This window comes from Chionomys nivalis, chromosome 21, assembly GCF_950005125.1.
Source record: "Chionomys nivalis chromosome 21, mChiNiv1.1, whole genome shotgun sequence".
In the NCBI taxonomy this organism is placed as follows: Eukaryota; Metazoa; Chordata; class Mammalia; order Rodentia; family Cricetidae; genus Chionomys; species Chionomys nivalis.
The window spans coordinates 48758662-48776740 of record NC_080106.1 but is presented as its reverse complement, the minus strand read 5'-3'; the positions used below and the strand labels follow the sequence as shown (position 1 = coordinate 48776740).

The following is an 18079-nucleotide window of genomic DNA, read 5'->3' as shown; positions in this document are numbered from 1 at the left end:
CCAGACAGACGCAGGTTAAGATCTTCCCTGGTAAGCCAGCTCATGGTGCGACACAGAATATTAAAAATGGGTTAGGTCAATATGTAAGAGCTAGCCAATAAAAGGCTAGAACGAATGGGCCAGGCAGTGTTCAAAAGAATACAGTTTCCGTGTAATTATTTCCGGTAAAGCCATGAGGGCGGCTGGGTGCCGGGAACTTAGCCTGCCGCTCATCACTACAAGGCTTTGCTTTTTCTGTAGTTGTTTGATGTGGGATTCCCCTCTGTATGCTGTGAATACCATTAGTTAATATAGAAACTGTCTTAGGCCTGCACAAGGCAGAACTTAGGTAGGCATGGGAAAACCATTTTCTCTGCTTCTGATGGTTAATTAGTGACCTTATACATACTTTCTTTCTGGTTTATGTATCATTTTTCTGTACTTTTTTTCTATCAAGAGTCTAGTGTATCTTTCAAATGCTAATAGATTTGGGGAACTCACATATATAATGCACATGCTAAAGGAACAGTGGTTAGCTTGGAGGTAGCATTCACTTACTTGTACTTTTCCTTGCTATTTGTTATTTAACTTAGCTGTCAAACTCATGATTCTCCTTTTGCACAATTATGTATAATTCTATGGTTTCTAGACCCTAGACATCTACCTCAAACTAAAAAAAAAATGAATACCATGAATACTGAATAAATGTGCTGCCTGCCTGCTTGCCATCCCTATCTCTATGTATTTGAGAGAGGAGGGAAATTGAGACAGTTTACTAGATAACCTCAGTCTGGACTGGAATCCAAGATCTTATTGCTCAGTCTTCCAAGTGGTGAGTATGCAGTCATACAACACCATATTGGACTATGTACTTTCTAATTAACAACATGAATATTATACCACACACACACACACCACACAGATAGCTCATCAGTTAAGAGCACTGGATGCTCCTTCAGAAGGCCTGTATTTGATTGGATGTTAGCTCACAACTGTCTGTAACTCTAGCTGTAGGAGATACAACTCCCTCTTCTGGCTCTGAAGAAATCGTATGCACCTGGGACAGGCATACATGAAGGCAAAACATTCACATTCATAAAAATGAAAATAAATCTAGGAAGCTGGAAATGGCTCAATGGTTAAGAGCACTGGCTCCTCTTCCAGAGGTCATGCACTCAATTCCCAGCACCTGCATGGTAACTCACGACCATGGAATCTGATTGCCTCTTCTGGTGTGCAGAAATACATGTTGTCTTAGGGTTTCAATTGCTGTGAAGAGACATCATGAGCACAGCAGCGCTTATATTTTTATTTTTGATTTTCGAGACAGGGTTTCTCCGTAGCTTTTGGTTCCTGTCCTGGAACTAGCTTTTATAGACCAGGCTGGCCTTGAACTCACAGAGATCCGCCTGCCTCTGCCTCCTGAGTGGTGGGATTAAAGGCTTGCGCCACGCCCAGCAACAGCAGGGCTTATAAAGGAAAACATTTAACTGGGGCTGGCTTATGGTTCAGAGGTCTAGTCTATTGTCATCGTGGAAGCACAGCAGTGTGCAAGCATACATGGTGCTAGAGAAAGAGCCAAGAGTCCTACATACGGACTGGCAGGCAGTAGGAAGAGAGAGTGACACTGGACCTGGCTTGAGATTCTGAAACATTAAAGCCCACCCCTGTGACACACTTCCTAATGTCATAAACCTCCTAATAGTATCATTTCCTATAAGTCTATGGGGGCCACTTCCATTTAAACTACCACACACATAGACACAACACCTATGTACATAAATACATGAATAAATAAATCTATAAAAAAGTAACACTAAAAAAATCTAAACAAAATTTAAGACAAAATCTCACTATGCAACATTAAAAAATCTAAACAAAATTTAAGACAGGGTCTCACTGTGTAGCCCTGTTTGGTCTGGAACTTGATATGTCAACCAGGTTGGCATTGAACTCACAGAGATCTGCCTGCCTCTGCCTCATAAGTGCTAGGGTTAAAGTTATTTGTCACCAAGCCCAGGTAAATACAAGCTAGATGTATATACATATAATAGCATGTAAACACTATTCAGCAAGAGAATATGTGTCAGATATGACTCTAGACATTATCTTTTTATCCTTCCATATAAATACTTTTGGCAAAGAAATGTTTAAGATTGAAAATTATTTCTTAAAATGAAGAGATGTTGGTTAAAGCGTGTGTGATGGTTTGAATAGGAACGGCCCCCAAGGGCTCACATGTTTGTATACTTGGTCATTCGGGAGCGGCACTACACGAGAGAAATTAGAAAGTGTGGCCTTTTTGGAGGTTGTGTGCCACTCAGGAGACGGGGGTCATTGGGGTTTCAGAAGCCCACACCAGGTCAGTGACATTCTCTCTTGCAGATGCCTGTGGATCTGGGGGTAGAACTCCCAACTTTTCTAGTGCGAGTCCACCATGACGGCAATGGACTACACCTCTGAAACTGCTCGCAAGCCCCAATTAAATGCTGTCCTTTAAGCATTGGAGGTAAGCAATGAGAATTGCTGTGGACATGGTGTCTCTTCACAACAATAGAACACTGACTAAAACGGTTCAAAAGTTCAGTTATTTGGGAAGAATAAATTTTAGAAGTCTAATGTATATCATTGTTACTGTAGTTAAAAGTACTCAACTGTATATGTGAAATTTTATTATAGATTTCATTTTATTTTATTTATATTTGAGTGCTTTAGAAACCTCTCTCTATTATACAACTCTGGCTGTCCTGAAACTCATTAAGTAGACCAGGCTGACCTAGAACTCACAAAGAGCCAACTGCTCTGTCTCCTGAGTGCTGGGGATTAAAGGCTTGTGCCACTATGCCTAGCACACTTTTTAACAATCTATAACTAATTGCTTATCTTCAGTTTAAACATACCCACAGTTCTTAATGAAATAGAAGCAGCAATTAAAATTCTCCCAAGCCCCCCCCAATCAGGACGGTTAGTACAGATTTTTACTAGACTTTAAAAGAGGTAATGCCAATACTCCTCTAATTTTCTTACAAAATAGAAACAGAGGCGATGCTGCCCAACTCTTTGCCTAGGTCACAGTTACCCTGATACCTAAACCACACAAAGATCCAAAAAAGAGAGTTTACAAACAAATTTCCCTTATGAACATAGACACAAACATACTTAATAAAATACTTGTAAACCTAATCCAAGAACACTTCAAATATTCCACTATAATCAAGTAGGCTTCATCCCAGAGATACAGAAATGGTTCAACATAGGTAAATAAATAAATGTGATCCATCAGATAAACAAACTAAAAGACAAAAACCACGTGGTCATCTCATTAGATGCAGAAAAGGCCTTGGACAAAATCTGGCAAAAATATCTCCATAATAAAAGTAATGGAGAGATTAGGTGTATAGGAGACATACCTCAACACAATAAAGGAAGTTTATAGCAAGCCCATAGCCAACATCTACTTACGTAGAGATAAACTCAAAGCAATTCCACCAAAATCAGGAACAAGACCATGTTGTTCACTCTCTCCAAACCTATTCAATACAGTACTTGTCTCTCCAAACCTATTCAATACAGTACTTGAAGTCTTAGCTAAGATAACTGAAGGAAATCAAGGGGGTACAAATTGGGAAAAAAGGCAAAGTATTTTTATTTGCAGATGATATGATAGTATATTTAAGTGACTCTAAAAATTCCACCAGGAAACTCCTACAGTTGATAAACACGTTTATCAAAGTGTCTGGATACAAAGTTAACTCACAGAAATCAGTAGCCCCCTTATATGCAAATGACAAATAGACTGAGAAAGAAATCAGCAAAATAACATTTTCATCATAGCCTCAAGTAATATAAAATAGCTTGTGATTACCCTAAACAAGTACATGGGAGACCTGTATAATTAGTATAATTACAAACTTTAGGACATTGAAAAAAGAAATTGAAGAAGATATCACAAGACAGGAAGATCCTCCATGTTCATGGATCAATAGGCTTAATATAGTAAAAATGGCCATCTCACCAAAAGAAGCCTACAGATTCATGCAATCCCCATCAAAGCTCCAACACAACTTTTCACATTCTTGAAAGGACAATTTTCAGCTTCATTTAGAAACATGAAAATCCCAGAATAGTTCAAGCAATCCTGAACACTGAAAAAACTACAGGAGGCCTCACCATTCCTGATCTCAAGTTGTCCTAAAAGCAATGGTAATAAAGACCACACAGTATTGGCATAAAAACAATTTGATCAATGGAATCAATCAAAGACCAAGACATAAATGCACACACATGTGAACACCTGATTTTTACTAAAGAAGTTGGAAACACACACTGGAAAACAGACAGCATCTGTAACAAATTGTGCTGGTCAAACCAGACAGCTGCATATAGAAGAATGCAAATAGATCCACACTTACCACCCTGCACAAAACTCAATTCCAGATGGATCAAAGACTTACACATAGGACCAAATACACTGTATATGAGAGTAGAGAAAGTGGAGAGTAGTCTTGAACTTATTGGCACAGGAGACGACTTTCTGAACAGAACACCAATAGCATAGGCACTAAGATAAAATTCAAAAATGGGGCCTCATGAAACTGAAAATATCAGCCAGGTGGTGGTGGTGCACAACTTTAATCCCAGCACCAATTAGGGAGCTGACAGAGAAACCCTGTCTCAAAAAACAAAACAAAACAAAATCCTATGCAGCAAAGAACACCATCATTCAAAATGGCAACCTATATTATGGGAAAAGATTTTTTACCCACTACACATCTGCTAGATGGCTAATATCCAAAATATATAAAGAATTCGAAAACCTGGACATCAAGAAAACAAGTTTACCACTTAAAAAATGGAGTAAAGATCTAAAGAGAGAATTCTCAAGAGGAAACTCAAATGGTTGAGAAAAACTGAAAAGGAATGTTTAAGATCTTTAGTCATCAGGGAAATGTAAATCAAAATACTTGGAGATTTTATCATACATCAGTCAGAGTAGCCAAGATCAATAAAACAAATGACAGCTCATACTGGCGAGGCTGCGGAGTAAGAGGAACACTCCTCCGTTGGTGGAGGAGTACAAACATACACAGCCACTATGGAAATCAGTGTAGTGGTTCCTCAGGAAGCTGGGAACAGATCTACTTCAAGATTCAGCTATGCTATTCTTGGGCATATAAACCAAAGAACTCTTCACTCTACTACACAGACACATGTTCAGCCATGCTCATTGCTGCTCTATTCACGATGGCCAGAAATTGGAAGCAACCTATATGTTCATCAATAGGTGGATGGATAAAGAAAATGTGGTACAATTACATAATTGAATATTGCTCAGCAATTAAAAAATGAAATAATGAAATTTGCGGATAAATGGATGGAGCTAGAAAAAATGGGTCTTCAGTGAGGTAACTCAGACCCAGAAACACAAATGTGGTATGTATTCACTTATATGTGGATGTTAGCTGTTAAGTTATTGATAAGGAAGCTATACTGTAAATAATCACAGCAGTTATATATATATATATTATGTATATGCACATGTACATATACCTACATATACACATATGTATATAATCTGTATGTGTCTATCTATATATGAGTATATATAGATATACATAGATATGTGCACATATATAGGTATATATAGATTACACTATATATGTATAGAATAAGGTACTATGGGACTAGGGATGGATCCCCCCAGGAAGAGGAAATAGAATATACATTCATGAATGCATGGGGTGTGGGGAGACTGGAATGGGAGGGTAAAACAGGGAGCAGGTGGGATAAGGGGCGAGTGAGGGAACATGGGGAGGGACATCTAAAACTAAGGGCCATTGGAGAGGTTGTATAAAAACTTAATACATGGGGCTGGAGAGATGGCTCAGTGGTTGGGAGCTCTGACTGTTCTTCCAGAGGACCAGGGTTCGATTCCCAGCACCCACATGGCGGCTCACAGCTGTCTGTGACTCCAGTTCCATGGGATCCAACACCCTCACACAGACATATATGAAAGCAAAAACACCAATGCACATGAAATTAAAAAAAAAAAACTTAATACAGTAGATGCTTCCTATAATATATACATATATGTAATCAATTCCAATGAAATTGTCACGTAAGAAGGGAGACAGAGTCCCAACTGGACATCTCTCATCACCAAATGAAGTTTTCAGTACTGGGAATCAGTTACATTTAATTGAGCTGTTGGCCAAAGGGGTTGCACGGGAACTCCCAAACAACACTGGCCATTGCCAAGGCTATTGGCTGCTCTCCAAAAGGCCTTATTGTTGAAGACAACACTTACACAAGCTCACTGAACATGGAGAAGTCATGTGCCTCCCTAGTGCCTTGACTCCTGCTCACTAATGGTCATGATATGCCAGTGACCATTGTCAAAGGAGCAGCAGATAATAACTAATATTCAAGATGTCAACCTACCAGAATGAAATTCACTGATGGGAAACCTCGTCAGGCAAAGCCATAGAGCAAAGACTCCAGAATATCTTATGCTTCTGTCTCTAACTCCACATGTGTTATTTCAAACTGTATCATACATAGGTGCTTATCTCATGATTGCATTCCAATCTACCAGACATTTTTACCTGTGGGTTGTCAAGAAGATGACTCCTCCTGAATTGTATTATCTAACTGATATCAATAATGTTATCTCTTTTTTTTGCTGTTTTTTTTGTTTGTTTTTTGTTTTTTTTGTTTTGTTTTGTTTTGAGACAAGGTTTCTCTGTAGCTTTGGTGCCTGTCCTGGAATTAGCTCTTGAAGACCAGGCTGGCCTCAAACTCACAGAGATCTACCTGCCTCTAAGGCATGACCACCGCCGCCCAGCTTAATAATGTTATCTTATATAAAATTTTGATGAATAAAAATGAATACAAGGAAGTACTACATATGTCAGAGGTTATAAGTTCCCCCAAAGACCTGTTTTAGATCACAGCTCAGGCTGACGCCAAGGAAATAGTGAAATTTTCCACAGCGGTCAGGACAGCTGTGCACGATCAACTGATATAAAACTACTTCAAAGTAGCTTTAGATCAGACCAGGTACATTACTAATGGTTTTTAAGATGAACTATAGTCAGAAAAGGCAACCCAATTCACAAGGACACATAACTAGCTGTCTGATCTGTTGGACTAAGGTGAAAAGTACAAAGCAGCATAATTGTTGTGCAGTCTCTTTTGCTAGGTCTGGCTGAGAACCTAGGACCGTGATCAACTCTGCACGAATTCCTAACCTCAGTTTTATGATCTGGGTCTGTAACCTGAAGACCCAAGGTTCAGCCGACTATCTATTTTTTCATGTTGGGTCCTGAAATTTGTGCACGTGACAGGGAGCAAGCAACCAAAGTCTAGAAACAAAAACGCTTTGGTTTAGATACACTACAGGAAAAGATTTTCTATCTGGCCAGGGCCACAGAACGTAATATGACTTCATAGACCCCAGGAAGCGTTAAAAGTTTTCTCTTTTATGCTCAAGCGTTACACACAGGGCAGAAAAGCACATTTTAAGATTTAAAGCACTGTGTCTTGGGAAGTGCCGATTGAGCGGATACAAAGAAATTTATAGTACTCAGAGTTCAAGCTAAAGAATTTACAACACACCAAACAGGGTGCTCGGGAAGAAGAAAAAGACAAGGTCTCTTGAGTAAATTGGGAGCATGGGTACCTTGGGTGAGGATGAAAGGGGAGGGGAGCAGAGAAAAATGTAGAGCTCAATATATATATAAATATATCTAAAATAGCTGGGCGGTGGTGGCGCACACCTTTAATCCCAGCACTCGGGAGGCAGAGGCAGGCGGATCTCTGTGAGTTCGAGGCCAGCCTGGTCTAGAAGAGCTAGTTCCAGGACAGGAACCAAAAAAAGCTACAGAGAAACCCTTTGTCTCGAAAAAAAAAATATATATATATAAAATAAATCAATCACTTCAAAAAAAACAAACATACCAGGGTACTCATGGAGTCCCAGTAAGCCCAGCTTTTATGACTGTTAATCACAAAATGTTAGTTTAATATGTTTATTCTCTCAGAAATATAAAGTACACAATTTCCTTATTTTTATTATACCCTTTAATAGTTTAATTTTATATGTAACTTCTTTAAAATCCTTTATAAGTCTACCACTCGGGGAGCCGGAGAGATGACTCAGAAATTAAGTGTATTGGCTGCTCTCCCAGAGGTCAGTCAGTGACAACCACATGGTGTCTCACAGCCATCTCTAATAAAATCTAGTGTCCTCTTCTGGTAAAGAGGGATACATACATGCAGAACACCATATACATAATAAATAAATCTTTTTGTTGTTGATTTGTTTTTAGAGACAGGGTTTTTCTGTAGCTTTGGATCCTGTCTTAGAACTAGCTCTCTAGTAGACCAGGCTGACCTTGAATTCACAAAGATCCACCTGCCTCTGCCTCCCTAATGCTGGGATTAAAGGCGTGTGCCACCACTGCCCAGCTAATAAATAAATAAATCTTTTTTTTTAAAGAAGGACCACCTCTCTAGATAGTTAACAAAATGATTCTTTGCAGCTGCAAGTTACAAACCACCAATTAGGGAGCTGACTGAGAAAAAAAATGTTCCTTTCTTGCTATGTGACAAGTTATTTAGATTTATAGCATGTGAGCTGTCTGTTTTTAATCATTTACTTAAGAAATGAAATGCACTTTTTGTGTGACTCCTGTATTGTCTGAAAGATTTTGTGGATATTCACACTGTGAAGAACAAAGAAAGATGAGAATACCCGAGAGAAGGAGTTACAATGGCCTAGAAGGAGAACACCATGCATGAGAGAACTCAAAGGGAAACCTAAGAGGAAAGGTAGAATCAGAATGAGGGAATAGAGAACATCACGAGAAAAACATGAGAGAATCAAGAAGGAATCCCTCAGGAAAGTGTACAAGTGGTTTTTTCCCCTTAACCCCTTCAGATAAAATGTCTTAGTTTGCACCACACTGTGGACTTTCCCTTTGAGCCCTTTCTGCAGTCTGAAAGCTGGTTCTCCCAGGCAGCATTAACGGTACTCTGCAAGCTAATAGAAGAGAAAGGTAAATACCAACCCACCTATTATACCCTTTGACATATAATGTTGTCCCGCCTTCAAGATATGCTGGTACAATAGTGGTCCAAAGCTTGTGGGAGTAACCAATCAAGATCTGATTTAAGGTGCACTCCACTGGCACTCCTTGGGTGGCCAAGAACCTGAGACTAGATAGTCCATGGACCTATGGGAAAAGCAAATGCTACTGTCTGCTAAAGGAACGTAGCAATAAAATGACTCCTATTCTGCTATACATAGATCAGTGCCTTGCTCTGTCATTGTCAGAGAAGTCTCCTCTTGCAGCAGATAGGAACAAATATAGAGACTGCAATTGGACAAGTGCAAAGCATGAGAGACTTTGGAAAACTCCCTAAATACACCATAAAAGGGACGTCTCCATCAAATCTCTCCTCTCGGGGCTCAGGGAACTCCAAAGAGGAGGTGGAAAGTGTGTAAGATCCAAAGGGGATAGAGGACACCAAGAGACAAGGCCTTCTAAACCAGCAGTTTTCAGCCTGTGTATTGAGACCCCTTTAGGGCGGGGGGCCATTGGAAAACATAGATAATTATATTATGATTCATTTTGTCTTTTCCAAGAGCTGAAAACTGAACCCAGGGCCTTGTGCTTGCTAGGCCGGTGTGTTTTCTAATGAGAGACAGAAAGGATGTGGATCAGATGGGATAGGAGAAGGGGAAGAATTGCTAAAAGTCGGGGGGAGAGGAAACAATAATCAAAATATATTGTATGAAAAAAATCTATTTTCAATAAAAGAAAACATTTCCTACTATTTCATTTGAGGCATGGTCTTATGTAGCCTAGGCTGCTCTTGAATGAGATATGTAATTAAGAATGTCCTTGAACTTCTGATTGTCCCAGTTATACCTCCCAAGTACTGGCATTATAGGTGTGTGCCATCATGCGCAGTTATGTGTAGTTCTAGGAACTTAACCCAAGGCCTCTTCACACCAAACACTCCTGCCAACTGAGATGTATCCTTAGCCCCTCTATTTTTGCATTGGTGTATTATCTCACCCAGGGCCTTCTGCAGGCCAGAAGTTATGCACCACTGAACTACATCCTCACTAGACCTTAAATCTCTCTCACACACAGTAAATATAAGAGATGATGGTGAAAGGTTTGTAGTAATCATTTCACAATATTTCTGTATTTCTAAACAGCACATTATACACCTTGAATAAAAACATTTTCCTTCTTTCTGTTTCAGGGATTGAATGTGCTCAGCAAAAGAGCTTTACCACTGAGCTAAACCCCTAGTTCATCTGTCAATCATACCTCCATAAAAGTAGAAAAAGTAGATTTTTCACTACTACAACACATTTATTTTTTAAAAATGCAGGATTAGGGTCCAGTGAATGAAGGACACTCACATGCCTGCCCAGGGTCACTTGCTTGCCCTAAGTAGGGAGGAGGAACCATTGGCAGTTGGGCACCATTATGGTGGGCCAATATATATATATATTGGTGTATGAAAGAGAGAGAGGGAGAGAGAGAGGGAGGGAGGGAGGGAGAGAGAGAGAGAGAGAGAGAGAGAGAAGCAGAATGGCTCATGTCCTGTGAAGAGAGGCAGATCTGAAGAGGCAAAGGCAGTAAGGAACAAGTTGATATGGGTAACCTGCTTGCCCCTTGGACCATGTTGACGTCTGGGTCCGGGCTTCTGCCAAGGACCATGTCTTGGTCAATGGCCCTGCTACAGCTGTGGTCTGTGTTGATGTCTGTGGTTCCTGTTATAACCAAAGGAAGTGAGGATACCCTGAGTCTGGAGTGTCACACTGATGCCCAAGAGCCATGCCTCTGCAGGGGCCACCCTGAACTACCAGAGGCCATGGAGGCTTCTAGGCCTGAGCTGCAGCTGAGGGTCATGTCTAGGTTCACAGTCTTACCGCAGCCAGGGTACGTGTTGATATCCACTGTGCCTGTTGCCATTGAGGGTCTGGGCCACCACCTGGGGCCATGTTGGTGTTCAAGGGCCACCCTGCCACTGGAGCAATGCTGATCTGAGAGACCTGCACTACCATCTAGGGCCATGGTGACATCCTGGCCCAGGCTGCTGCCAGGAACCATGTTTGGGTCCATGGTCCCTGCTCCGTTGGGGTCTGTGTTGATGTCCATGACCCATGTTGCCACCAAAGGCCACAAGGATGCCTTAAGGAGCAAAACAAACTCCATTTTGAGAAAGAACTCCATTTTAGACAGGGCCTAACCAGGGGACTGAATGCAGCCCAAGAAAGCCATAAACATTCCCTAAAACTGTGTCTGCCCTGGTGAATGTGACCCACCAGGGTACATCTGTTTACATCTGCTTCCTTCAAATGTCCTTGTAGGTACCTAATTAGCCACTGTTTGCCCCTGTAGTTAGCACAGGGTCAGCAGATGTCTGGAGGACGTAACCAGGGGGCTGTTGCTATCCCCCTTAGATACTAATAGCCTATCAGTGTAGTAGAAGGGGAGTGGGCCTGCTTTTTGTCCCACCCGGCTCCCGCACGGCTCGCTTTACACCTGAAATAACAACACACAAACTATTCATTTAAACACTGCCTGGCCCATTATATCTAGCCTCTTCTTGGCTAACTCTCACATCTTGTTTTAACCCATATCTAGTAATCTGTATAGCACCATGAGGTGGTGGCTTACCGGGAAAGATTCTAGCCTAAGTCCATCTCGGGTTGGAGCTTCATGGCGACTGCCTCACGGCCTTCTTCCTCCCAGAATTTTGTTCTATCTGCTCCACCTATCTAAATCCTACCCTATCAAAAAGCCAATGCAGTTTCTTTATTAGCCAATGAAAGTAACACATAGATAGATGACCCACCTACATCATATCAGGAGCTAACAGCTCAGCTTTACCTCACCTTTAGCCAACTGTGATATAGGATAAGGAATTTTGTATTTTGCGGTTTTTGTCAATAGCAGACGGGGTGCTTCTCCCTCCATCTGCTGTGTCAGACTGTGAGGCAGAGGACTTGCGCTAGCTCGCATTTAATAAACGAAACCTTGCTTTTACATTTGGAAGTGTGGCTCCATGGTGGTCTTCTCGGGGTTCTTGGACTCAGGCACAACAATGCCAGATTTTGGGCTGCCAGCTGTGGCCATGTTGGGTTCCCAAGAATATGTAGCTGCTGGGGTCATGCCGATCTGAGTGGCCTGTGTTGCTGGGCCTGTGGTATCATCTGGGTCCCTAGCTACTGCTGAAGACCATGACTGGGTCCACGGCCCTATTGCAGCCAGGGCTTACATTGATGTCCATGGCTTCTCTTACCACTGAGAGCAGTGCAAATGCCCGGGGTCTAGGCAGACACCTGAGGCCATGGTGGTGACCAAAGGTCATGCTGCAACCAGGGCCATACAGGATGTGGGTGGCCCGAGTTTCCTACCTGATGTCATCAGGTCCTGAGTTGCTGCGGATGGCTATGTCTGTGGCTCTACCGTATCCAGGGTCTGAGATGATTTCTCCAACTTGTTGCCACCAAAGACTGTGAAGATGCCAGGGGTCTGGGTCAACACTTTGGGCCACATTGGTACCGGAGGGTCAGGCTGCCACAGGGGCCCTACAGATGGTGGGGCTGCACTGCCACTCAGGACCATAGGGCTGTCTGGGCCCATGCTGTGGCCAGGGTTCACGTCTTGGTTCGTGGCCCTACTGTGGCTCCTGTTACCATTGAAGGCTGTGTGGCTACCTGGGATCTGGGCTACTACCTGGGGCCATGTTGGAGTCCTACATTATGGGGACCCTCAAAAGACCACCACAGAGACTGAATCCTATATGTAAAAGCAAAGAGCTTTTATTCAAGTTTGAACTTGAACTCTCTGTGTGTTCAATGCATTGGTGTGATCAGAGAGCCTCGAGCTCAGTTGGGGTGTTTTTTTTTTAATAGCAGAGGTTGGGGTGAGGGATTTCAAGGATTCAGTACCCCTGATTGGCTGACATTTGTCTAGGGGTGCCCTGGTGAAAGGGGATGGGTGTGTGTTAGCCTAAGGGACTTCAGGTGATCCTATCTGTAATGGGTGAAATGTTAGGATTTCCTTTAATTAGGTACTTTTCCCTTGGATGGTCCGTTCCTGGGTGGTGCCAGGGTAGTCTCAGTTTCTGGTCTTTCCTGGAACAAGGTAATCTGAAACTCAGGTCTCTCTGGAGTTTGTTGTGGCGGGGCTCATTCTGATAAGAGGCCCGCAATACCAACCTAGGCCACGGTGACAACTGGACCCAAGCTGCTGCTACTGGCCATGTCTGGCTTTGTGGCTCAGATGCAGCTGGGGTCTGTGTTGATGTCTGTTGCCTGTGTTACCACAATGGCCCATGTAAGCCATGTGTTTAACCATGTGTTGAACTGTGTGTTAAAGTACAAGGACTGTAGGCCTGGTGGTGGTGGTTTTAATCCCAGCACCAGGGAGGCAGAAGCAGGTGGATCTCTGTGAGTTCAAGGCCGGCTAGCTTGGTCTACAGAGTGAGTTCCAGGACAGGCTTCAAAGCTTCAGAGAAACCCTGTCTCAAAAAAGAAAACAAAAAAAGTCAATGGCTGTGCTGAGCTGCTTCCAGCCCCTCACTGGCAGGGGGAGAGCTGTTTCCAAGGGAGAGCTAACCCTGCCTCCTCCCCCACCCCTCAAAGGAGATGGTTGTGTCCCCCTACTTGAGTAAGCTGCCCCCCAAAGGACATGGGAGAGCTGGCTCCGCTCCCCACCGAGGGTGACAGCCCCAGCAGCCCAGACTGATCAACTCAGCTACCACCCAGGCACACATCCAGGGCTTTGACTTGGCACTCCCCAACATCCACCCCATGGTCCTGGGGAACCATAGGCACAGGATCTCCATGATCCCGCAGCAACAGCAAGATATAGGAGAGGAGTATCCATGAGGGCCCAGTAATGACGGTGTACCAAAGCCAGAGGCCTTGAACCTGACCAACAACACACCACACAATGAACATTTGCAAGTAAAGCTGTTGGACAAACGGGCCTACTGCATGACACACAGCAGCTCCCAGTGCCACCAAGACGGGTAAGAGGTGACGGAGAGGTGGGAGAGATGGAGGATGACTCACCACTGGTAAATCAGTTTGGGCTAGGGTTCAAACCCAGGGCTCACGTATGCTCAAGCACTTCACTAACCGACCTACAACTCCAGCTTTCCGAAGTCTTTCAACGCGAGTTTTCCAGAGCGTTTTGATTGGAGAATTACTATAGTACAAACATTTGAACTTACTATATAGCTCTTCCAAGAGATTTGAAATTCGACATAATTTAGTTAACTCTTGAAGAGACTTCCGTTTTCCGATGTCGGAGGCCACTAAATCACGAACAGATTAAGATAACAAAGACCTTGTACGCCTGGGAGGAGAAGGTGAGGTGATGCAGGAGCAGAAGCAAGGCCTTACTTAGAGCCTCCATGTGTCCTAAGGCCAGATATAGAAGCAACACCAATAATTTTTCAAGAAGCGATTTATCTGCTAGCAATGCCCAACTAAGAATTTTTCTTTTTTAATTTTTGAGACAGGGTCTCACTGTGTAGCTCGAGGGCTTTCCTGGAACTCACTCTGTAGACCAGGCTGGCCTCGAACTCTCAGAGATCCGCCTCTGCCTCCCGACAAGCAGTTCTTCTTAAGGCGACAAGAATGCGCATTTTGTTTTGATGCACGCGGAAAAAACAAGTCATCATCTGTCTCCGTCGGCGGCCATTCGTACTCTCGAGGGTGGCGTGTCTACCCGCCGGCCACAAAAGCCGAACTCTGGAAGGGGCTGCGCGGAGCTGCAACCCGAGGTCACTGTTTTCCTGGACGTCCGACGTCACTTAGCGTCACGCTCCCCTTACCCCCGCCCCCCCAGCAGAGGTCAGCCCCGGCCGGGAGCCACCGGGCGGGCTGGCGGGCGGGCGCGCCGAGAGCCGCGGAGCCGTTACGGAGCCGCCCGCTCGCGTCACGCCGACGAGCCGAGACGCAAACCTACGCCGCCGCGCTGCCTCGAGGCCCCGCCCACCCTCCCTCGGCAGCTTGCCGGAGGCCTGGAGGAGGCGGGGACAAGGAGGAGCCGGCGCATGCGCCGTCGCGGGCCGGCCTGTGAGGGGAACTAGCGATCTCGCGAGGGTTGGGAGCGGCGGCGTAGGCGGCCGTCCCGGTGGTTGGAGAAGAGTCGGCTCCGGAGCGGAGAAGGCGCGGGAGGCCTCCGAGGATCTTTCGCTTTCCTTTCCCCTTCCCTCACTCAGCCCTCCGCCTCCTCAGTCAGCCCGCCCTCCCTGACCTCCGTGACCCCGCTGGCCCCGCCCACCCTGGTCGACGTGATTCCCGCCGTGAAGTAAACGCCGGGGAGCGGAGCGGAGCCGAGTGCGGCGGAAGAGGACTCCGGGACGAGCGCCGCGGCAGGGCCGGCTCGGGTCGGTGGCGGAGCCGCCGCGCGTGAGAGCTTGCGGGCGGGTCTCGCTCCTCGGGGGGCCCGGACGCCAGAGCCGCGCAGGCCCAGGCCGCTTCCCTCGGCGCCGCGCCTGCCCGTGGCCGCGGCGGGTGACGCAGCCGGAACATGTCGTCGGCGGCCGAGCCTCCGCCGCCCCCGCCTCCCGAGAGCGCGCCTTCCAAGGCCGCGCCGGCGGGCGCCGGCGGGTGCGGCAGCGGCAACAAAGGCGGCCCCGAGGGCGGCGCGGCGCCGGCGGCCCCGTCGTGTGCGGCGGGCGCGGGCCCCGCGGACGCCGAGATGGAGGTGAGCGCGGCGGGCGCGCGGGGAGGGAGATGGATGCTCGGCTGGCGCCAGGTCTCCTTCACCTCGGCGTTTTCCCTTCGTGTAGCCAGCCTCGGCGGGCCGCGGGCGCTCCTAGGAAACACATGCGCCTGATTACCGTGGCCGAGGGGACCGCTGCTCCCCAGCGCTAGACGCCCCCCTAGACTCGCTCGGTTCCTCCCGGATCTGGGTTTTAGTTTGCACGAAACTTTGGTGAAGGGCGAGGGAACTGCCCCTCCGAGTGGGATTCCCGGGGCGAGCGCGACGTCTCGTAGCGTCGCGCGCAGCTGGGGACTTGCGCCTAGAGTGCCCCATCCCGGTGCTGGCGGGGGCGGCCTCTGCCTGTTGTGGGCAGAGACAATGGCGAGAGCCGGAGGGCCGAGGGCGCAGCTGCTTCTGTGCAGCCAGGGGGAGGCCCCTCCCGGGCCCTGCTCCACCGGGAGGGGAGCGAGCGTGACAGCCGCAGCACCTGTCCTGGATCCCCATCTAATTAGGGGTTTGTGGATGGAGAGATGAATGAATGGGAACGTCGGGGGAGGGCGCTGGGCTGCTGGCCCAGCGCATTATCTCCTGCTAAGGTCCATTCAGACCTTCTGGGGTTCGAGTGGGCCAGATGATGACAATACGAAGGGGGGGGGGGTGGAAAAATGGTGGCGCTGCCAGGCAGGTCTCTTGGATATGCTCCCAGGCTTTGAGTTGCCTGGGAACAAAGTTATTGCTTCCAATTTTTATTCTTGGCCTTGGATTTGTTTTGAGGTATTCTGTAGTTCCAGGCTCAAGGCTTCTGAGAGTTTCAGTCCTTGGATTGGAAATAACACTGTAAAGATGAACCCTAGTGCAACATTTCCACCGTAAGGAAATGACGGTGCAGTCTGATTCGCTTGGGTGAAATAACGTTGTTAGTCCTGGAAGTAACTTTTAGTGGAGCGGGGGGAGGTGTTAGTGTAATGCCCCAATTTGAAGTGAATGAAGTTTCATTTTAAAGTGGATTTTATTCTGGGCGTTGGTGGCATAAGCCTTTTACCCCACCACTTCAGAGGCACTTGGTCTACACCGTGGGTTCCAGGACAGCCAGGGATATACAGAGAAACCCTGTCTCCACAAAAGCAAGCAAAATTTTGTATTTGATGTCCCTTAAGATTTTAAACGGTCTTTTGAATTTCTGGAACTGTTTAACTGGATTCTTGGGTTTTTACTCAGAGTCTGGGCACCAATGACACTGAAGGAAATTATATTTACATGTGCAGTTCTTCCAGGGAGATGCACTTAGTTTACCATAGCTTTGTAGATTCTGTTCTTATAACTTGGAGTCACATTTCCCCTATAGGTGTTATTTCTATTTATGGGTCCTAAAGATGAGAATTTAAATCCCAGATGAAATTAATTTTTGAGTCGCTAAGCGTGAATGTGATAACACCTGTGGTATAAAATAAGTGGTATTTTTGTCAGATGAGAAAACTGAGTCTTCTAGAGATAGAACCTGGGGTAGAACTGTGATCTGGTTCCAGAAAGAGCCTTTTCTATACACCTTGCTCTGTCAGGTGTTGTTTTTTTAAGTTTGACAATTTTACATATTGTAAAATATCAATAATTTCAGTTTTATTCTTCACTCATTTTCTTTTCTGTTCATGTTGTTTTTATTGTCTTTTAAGAATATTACCTTCAGTCTGCTTTTCATTGTCTTAACTGAAGTTAGAATCAGAATTACATCTGTGTCGAGTACGCTTGCCTGATGTATCTGATGACCTGAACTGTTTTGTAGTTAGAAAAAGAAGGCATTGAATTATAGAATTAATGTCTGCAGTTGGAAAGCGCATACAATTGTAGGATGTACTTTACCTCTAATATGCAACGCAGTGTAGGTTGGAGGTTTTGTCATTTGCTTGTGGCATTTGACTGTCATTATGACTGTTTTGAGTGTATTTATTACTAACTAGGAGTCAGACTAAGAATATTCAGTTGAGCTCCTTTTTTTGGTAATAATGTTCTTGATAGGGGAAATCAGTGACTAATGCTGCCTTCCATGTGTACATTTGTGTAATAGCACAGTAGATAGATGGAAGTTTATCATAAAAAGGGAACATTAATGTTATCTTTATAATTTTTTCCCCAAAAGATACAGATTTGCCCTTATGGCTTGTATAGTAAGTAATTTTGCTTTAGGGTGTTGTTGATAATATTTTAATCATGGCAGCAGTTTATAATTGGGGTAAATGATTTCCCTATAGTATTTTATTTCATCCTTATCAAGTTTCATGTCAGGTTATGTGATAGCCATTAAATACCTAGGGAATTTGGAATAAGAATATATTATTTAGTTGGCGGTT

At 44.9% G+C, this 18079-nt stretch overlaps 1 protein-coding gene across 1 annotated transcript in view; it reads left to right on the top strand.

Moving 5' to 3' along the window:
* The first annotated feature begins 15127 nt into the window (after positions 1 to 15127).
* Smarca5 (SWI/SNF related, matrix associated, actin dependent regulator of chromatin, subfamily a, member 5) overlaps positions 15128 to 18079 on the top strand; it is a 36278-nt gene continuing 33326 nt past the window's right edge. The window contains exon 1 of the mRNA XM_057753755.1: positions 15128 to 15734. Coding sequence (XP_057609738.1) covers positions 15558 to 15734 — 177 coding nt within the window. The 5' untranslated portion in view covers positions 15128 to 15557. The remainder of the gene's footprint in view (positions 15735 to 18079) is intronic.